Raw genomic sequence first — 7,172 nt, forward strand, 5'->3', positions numbered from 1 at the left:
TTTTCTTGGAAGTATCACTATGATGTTGTGAGTGGATACAGGTATCTATGCTGTAGGACTCTTGTCCCAGCAAAGCCCCCATAATGAATTTTTTTTTTTTTGAGACAGAGTCTCACTCTGGTCTCCCAGGCTGAAGTGCAATGGCACGATCTTGGCTCACCGCAACCTCCGCCTCCTAGGTTCAAGCGATTCTCCTGCCTTAGCCTCCTGAGTAGCTGGGATTACAGGCACCTGCCACCACACCCAGCTAATTTGTGTATTTTTAGTAGAGACAGGTTTCACCATGTTGGCCAGGCTGGTCTCGAACTCCTGACCTCAGGTGATCTGCCTGCCTCGGCCTCCCAAAGTGCTGGGATTACAGGCTTGAGCCACCGTGCCCGGCCCGTAATGAATTTTTTATGCATTTAATCTCATTTTTGGTTGCTTGTGGTTTAAAAATATTTTTGTTACATAAGTATGTATTTTCATGGACATTCCTAAAATTATCTGTTTAAGACAATTATAAATAATGTATAATCCCAAGTACCTGGAAGGATAACATATAGCTTAAGAGAGGAATCTTGATTATTTTGTATTGTAAAAGTTACAAAACATATTGAGAAAACACAATCCACAATTTATTTTTATTTTTATTTTATTTTTTTGCCTACAGCTTCTTTGTAAGGACGATGTTTAAGATCTCACTTGGAAATAATTGCTTACTTACAGTAGATTAGGGGTGGCAGAGTCTGGAACTAGAGCAGCCAGTGGTCAGAAGGAGGGACCAGAGTAGTTCAAGAGAGTAGCTTCAAGAGATGAGGAGCAAAGCATATGTCCTGTGTAAGGGATAAGACAGGACTGAGTCTGACCCAAAGCAAACACAAGACAGAGTAGTAAGTGGCCCAGCTGTGGGTAGCATAGGTACCAGGCTTTTCTGGGTTTGTGGTCCTGAAAAGGCAGAATACTCAAGGTGCCAATACAATTTAAAGGGCAAATTAGCAGAGTGGAAATTTGACAGAAAGCCATTTGAAATATCTAGGGCACCTAGAACTTCCTTGGGAATGAAATGGGAGTCCTGTTATTAGAAGGTAAGAAACCATGGCAGGGTTGTGTAAAAGCAAAGGGATGCCTTGATGCCATCAGGTGGGAATCCACCGGCTTTTGTTGCCAGGTACTAAGAAGACATGCAGAGACTAGACAACAGATACCAATGTCTGCAAACAATTCCCCTTCAAAGGAAGAGGCAACTCTTGGTATTTCTCCTGGAATATACAGTCATGCACTGCATGACGATGTTTAGATCAACGATAGACTACATATATGATGGTGGTTCCATAAGATGATAATGCTGTATTTTTACTGTACCTTTTCTATGTTTAGAAATGTTTAGATACACAAGTACTTACCTTTCTGTTATAATTGCCTGCAGTATTCAGTACATACGGTACAGGTTTGTGGCCTCGGCTATAGCAAATAGTTTAGATGTCTACTCAGCTGTACCATCTAGGTTTGTGTAAGTACACTCTGATCTTTGGACCACGATGAAATTGTCAAATGATGCATTTCTCAGAACATACCCTCATTGTTAAGCAGCCCATGATTGTACTGTTTCTCTACTAGAAATCCTATCTCCACATCCTGTCTCTTTGAAGTCTCCTTGCCCTTCATCTCAGAAGTCCTCTCTCCCTCCTCTCAAATCACATTTATTTCTACAAAGTAAATATCACTCATCTTATTCTGCCTTTTACTGGTGTACATGTCTCTTGTTGAGCTTGATACCATGTGCCAAGCCCAATCTACGTAATAGATGTTCAAGGCTGCAGTGAGCTATCATCATGCCACTGCACTCCAGCCTGGGCGACAGGCTTTCTTCTAAAAAGAAAAATAATTGTGTGTGTGTGTGTGTGTGTGTGTGTGTGTGTGTTTATACAGATGTAATTACAAGTAATTTTTTCCTTCCAAATGTGTTTCAGATTTTACCAAGTGTTGCAAGAACTCTGGAGTTCTTATGGTAGTAAAATGCCGGAAAGAAAACTCTGCATTGAAAGAATGTCTGACTGCTTAGTAAGTAGTTATCTCAATGTTTGTGCTTCTGTGTGTATTTGTAGTAGATAAGAGTATATTACTTAACTCATTACATGTAATATATTCTGTGCCTCTCCATACCAAATTTATCATATTGTTGGCTGAGTCTAAAGTTCCAGTATAGTCTTAAAAATGCAACATATTTATGAGTCTTTTCAAATTTTGTCAGCATTGTATCTAATTAAAAAGATGAAGTCAGCAGACAAAAATATATGATTTTTCACTATTTAACAAATCTTTTTTCATGAACAGTCTGATCTGTAAAATATAGTACAGACTGATATTTGTTTATGCTATTGTGAAGATAACTGAATTAAAATATCTCTGAGACCTTCTTCAGCCTTGTGATTTGTTGGATTAATATAATTTAACTCCTAGAAAGCTGAGATAAATCATATGGATGATATAAAGGTAAATTTAGATTTTTGAAGTTAACCAAATTAACTTTTAAAATAATTTTATAATATCATGTGCACTAATGTTTTGTTGTAGTTCCTTAAATCTAAGTAAAAATGTGTGAAGTTCTTTGAATTCACATGCTGATTTATTCACCCAAGTTCTATCGCCCACATTATTGACAGATAATATTGTAGAATACTTTAGCAAGTATTGTTAATTGAATGTTGAGAGATCTTAGTTTTGGTAAGCCTTTATTTCCTTTAATTTCTCTAGCCTGTGCAGTGTGTATGTCAGTATGATACATGTCTTAGGGGATTAAATAAAATAGTAATGAACACCTGAACCCTACATTTTTAAAAAAATAAAATACGTACACATAAACTTATAGACCTTTCTTTAGAATGGTGGAGTTGGAAAAGACTTTAGAGATAACGTAAACTCATCTCTACATTTGCTGTATTTGTAGATGATGAAACATAATCAGTGTTGATTTTTTTTCTTAAGTTAATATCAACAGCAGCCCTTATTTATGGTCTAGGTATTGTACTCAGAGCTTTACCATAGAGGAGTGAAACTTCGTTCTGTGACTTAATATTCTCTCAGTTCTATTCCCGAGTGCTTCCAAGAAATGTTTACTGAGTAAACGAATCCCTTAAGCTTTTGTATGACTGAATTGTTAAATTCTGTCTTATATATTGATTAAATAACTTTTATATCTCAGATTCAGTCATCATAATTGTTATTGCAAGTTTGACATATTATCCTTCACTCCAGTCGGGGCAGCTCTAGAGCAGAGTAGACAGGAGTCTAGACTGCAGAGGGCAACCTGGGTTCAGCTTCTGCATCAGTGAGAGCTTAGCTAGCCATGTGACCTTAGGCAGGCTCTTCATTGTAAGAATGAATAATTATACCTTATGGAGTGATTGTGAGGTACTGTATGTAAACACATTTACCATGATAGGTATTCAGTCAATATTAGCTCTTTTTTGATTAGTATTTGTTACTATTTATCTGAATATTAATCATTTGAATATCCTTCTCTCTCTCACCCCCTAGAAATACGAGAAGAAAATAAAAGATTCTAGTCCATCTGAGGGGAGGAGAGGGCTAGGAAGGATGGCTGTTTCTGCTTGCTTAGAAGAGATAAGCAGTGGATGTAACATTAACTGAAAGTAAATGGAAAATTATTAGGGAAAATTTTACTTGACTTTGAGTCCCCAGATACACTAAGAAATAGTATTTGTTCATCTTTAAATAAGAGGGTGTTCTTCTTTGTTAATTACTATTGACATTTCCATGAAATGAATGTAACTGCTTATCCTCTCTCATTTTGAAACATTGTTTTTGCTTACCTCTTACCTTCATTTATAATCTGATTTCTGTCCTTACATCACTGAACCTGCTCTTTTTAAAGGCTCTAATGGGCTGATGGTAGACAAATCCAACAAATTGTTCTTTTTTATTTGACCTCTCTCTGGCAATCCCTTCTTAAAAGTCTCCTCTGTCTTCCCTGATAATATTTTTTCCCATTTTCCCAACACCTCTCTGTACTTCTCAACGTTTTTAATCTACTCCTTAAAGTTGGTGATTCCCCAAGTTCTCTTCTCATTCTGAAAGCTGAGGAAGTTTAGTTTGCACCCATGAATTCAATTACTTACTATAGAAAGTAACATTTGTTTCTTTGTTCAAGTCCAAAAATGAATTTGGCTCATTTTGCTCATCCTACGTGTCTTTGTGAATTATACAGTAGTCTAGTATCTACAGTCTTATCTCCTAACTCTAACTGGTTATTTCCTGTTGATTACTGAAATTTCCCGCACATTATCTCTTCCTTTTCATTCCTTCAGCTCTTCTTTTGGCCTGTGCCTTCATCATTTTTTGCCTGGATTATTTTAACCATTTATTGGCTATCTTGGCTCTAACGTTGCTTGCCCCCTTTTGCCCTATCTGCCACATGTTGTCAGATTCATCCAAGACACAAAACTGATCTTACAGGTGAGGTGCTCTATTAATTGTGCCCCATTTTCTTCGGGATAGATTTTCTTCGTATAGCATAAAGGGCACATCATGATTTGACTTTTGCCCATTCCATCTTCATTTCAGGCCTTTTCTCCTATGTGCATAATCTGCTATAGTGGTACCTATCTACTTGCAGTTTTTCATGCATTAGTTTTTCCTCATCCACGTGCCTTCCCACACTTGCCTTCTATATGGATTTCTGTTGGTCTTTCAAAATACGACTCAAGCATTTCCCCTTGATATCTCTGCCTTCCCCATTTCTTCCTTGTTTCCATCGTGCACTAGGGCATACCTCTGTCACAGTATTTTGTACACTTAATTTTAATCCGGTCTTTACTTGTCCTTTACGCCGTGGGTTCCCAGGACAGGAGCTGTGCTTCTCACTGCTCTATCCTGTGACAGTGCTATATAAAAATGAATGATTTGGTCTTCAGTTTGGTAGCATAAAGTTAACAGTGAATTTGTAACCATTACTAAAAGTGTGCTTCTAAAGATTGAGCCTGATGAACCAGATGTCTGAATATTAGTAATTGAAGTAAGCTTACATTTAACACATGCAAGATTACTTTAAAATATTTTCATTTCCTTCTCATAGCTATAATGATCCAGCCTTTAATGAAGAATGCAAAATGGAATACCTGAAGGAAAGGGAAGAATTCAGAAAAACTGGAATTCCTGTAAAGAAAAGGCTACAGAAGGTTCCAACAAGCATGTAGGCAGATACTCAAATGACATTCAGGAACTCTAATATTCATGGAAGTCATTTTATAGTATAAATCACCTTAAATAATGAACTCAAGCATGTATGTTTGCTTTAATTATGAAAATACTGAAATAAATATTTTATTTCAAAGTTCTGGTTTCTTAAATGGGAAGGTAGTAGTTACTGAAGTGGGATATGGTTTTCCTGGTCATTCTGGACCTTTTGAAAGTTTTTCCACAACTATAGTTCTATAACAGTGACACTGATTTTTTACAGTCCAATATGGTCCTTATATTACTTTTCTTCCAATGTATAGGCTAATGGCTAATCATGGGAGCCAAAACTAAAGAAAAGCAGGAATGGACAACCTTCAAAGGTGTTAATAATAACTAGGCAGTATAGCAGGATGGCTATGAACCAGAATCCTTCCTGATTCTACCACTTATTAGCTATACAACTGTGGAAGTAAATCTAATACAGTTTGTGAGGATGTACTGAGTATTGCATATAGCAGCTACACGTACAGCATGTAAGACAGTGCTTCAGACCTGGTGGATGCTCTTATATTGGTAGTTACTGTTAGTAGTAGTACAGGCTCATTTGGAAACTATCTTAGTCCATTTTCTGTTGCTATGGGAGAATACCCAAGACCAGGTAATTTATAAGAAAAATTTGTTTGGCTTACAGTTCTGGAGTTTATTTGCCAGCAGCTTCTGGCAAGGGTTTTCATACTGCATCAAAACATAACAGGGTGAAAAAATAGAAGGACGAACAAGTGTGGGCAAGCTTTTGTAACAACCCGCTCTCTTGAGAATTTATACCTGCAATAACGGCATAAATCCATTCATGAGGGCTCCACCTTCATCACCCTATTACCTCTTAAAGTCTCTTAGTACTGTTAAATTAGCAATTAAGTTTCCAACACATGAACTCTTGGGGGACACACTCAAACCATAGCAGAACCATAGATAAAGAGATACTTATATGAATTAATTTTACTTACATCTTTGATGTAGAATTTTCTAAAACATATGTTCTTAACCTGATAACTTGGCTACTGAGTCCTTTAATCTTTCATTTTGAAAAGTTATCTAAGTGAATTACCATCCTGTAACATAGTAATGGACTCAGCAAGTAGCATAAAAAATTTGTGTCCCAATTTAATAATTTGAACTTTTATATTAAAAGTTATTTTTCCCCATGAGCTGTTAACTCTTCCACAGCCATTGTAACTAGTTTCAAGATAAGTAAATTTTATGTATATTTTCACACAATCCTTATTAAAAGCACAAATAGAAATTACTACCCACTAAGACAAGGTTTAACTTTCCCTAATCCCATGAAATAGATCTGAGAGATTTTTTTTTTTTTAAGAAAGAACTTAAATAGGACACTGAAGAATCAATAGATGTTCAAGTTCCATACTTTACTCTTGAGTGAACCACTCAAAAAACTATTTTACTCTTATTTGAAATACAAAGAAACCACATTTTCCCAGGCCACAGATCAAAAGGAGGGAGATTACTAGAGCAGACAAAAGCAAAGCAAATACAGAAATCTAAAGACCACACAGCATAGGGGCAAACCTGCCCATATTTCCACATTGACCTTTGGTATTGGTGTATTTCCTAGAGCACAGGAAGTTACCTGTTTTTAGAGATAAGGTTACTTTAAGAAGCTAGTGAAATATACAATCTGTGACTATTTTATAGCTTTAAAATCAGAAGTAGCCCACTTCATGTAGAAAATTCACTTACGTATATGTTGCTTTCCCCATAGAAGCCAAATTAGATTATATAATATAAATAATATGTTCATCCTCATGTCAAAGACTAAACCATTCATTGTAGGCTTCAGAATACCCATGCGTATCCATACTGAAGATTTTTTTCACCTGGTACATCTGCCTCAGTTGTGTCTTGCTTGCTTATGGGTGCCTGTTGATATTATTCTGTTAATATGTGATAATCCACAGGTTTTTTGCCCC

The 7,172-nt window shown here is 36.3% G+C and overlaps 1 protein-coding gene across 5 annotated transcripts in view; it reads left to right on the forward strand.

The window, feature by feature from the left end:
* The window catches only part of CMC1 (C-X9-C motif containing 1), a 78,905-nt gene extending 73,570 nt beyond the window's left edge, over positions 1-5,335 (forward strand). For all 5 annotated transcript variants that reach the window (XM_025375510.1, XM_025375512.1, XM_025375509.1 and 2 more), the window contains 2 exons: positions 1,953-2,043; positions 5,078-5,335. In XM_025375510.1, the coding sequence (XP_025231295.1) occupies positions 1,953-2,043; positions 5,078-5,198 (212 nt within the window). In that variant the 3' untranslated portion in view covers positions 5,199-5,335. The remainder of the gene's footprint in view (positions 1-1,952; positions 2,044-5,077) is intronic.
* The last annotated feature ends 1,837 nt before the right edge of the window (positions 5,336-7,172 follow it).

Source organism: Theropithecus gelada, chromosome 2, assembly GCF_003255815.1.
Source record: "Theropithecus gelada isolate Dixy chromosome 2, Tgel_1.0, whole genome shotgun sequence".
NCBI classification, from domain to species: domain Eukaryota; kingdom Metazoa; phylum Chordata; class Mammalia; order Primates; family Cercopithecidae; genus Theropithecus; species Theropithecus gelada.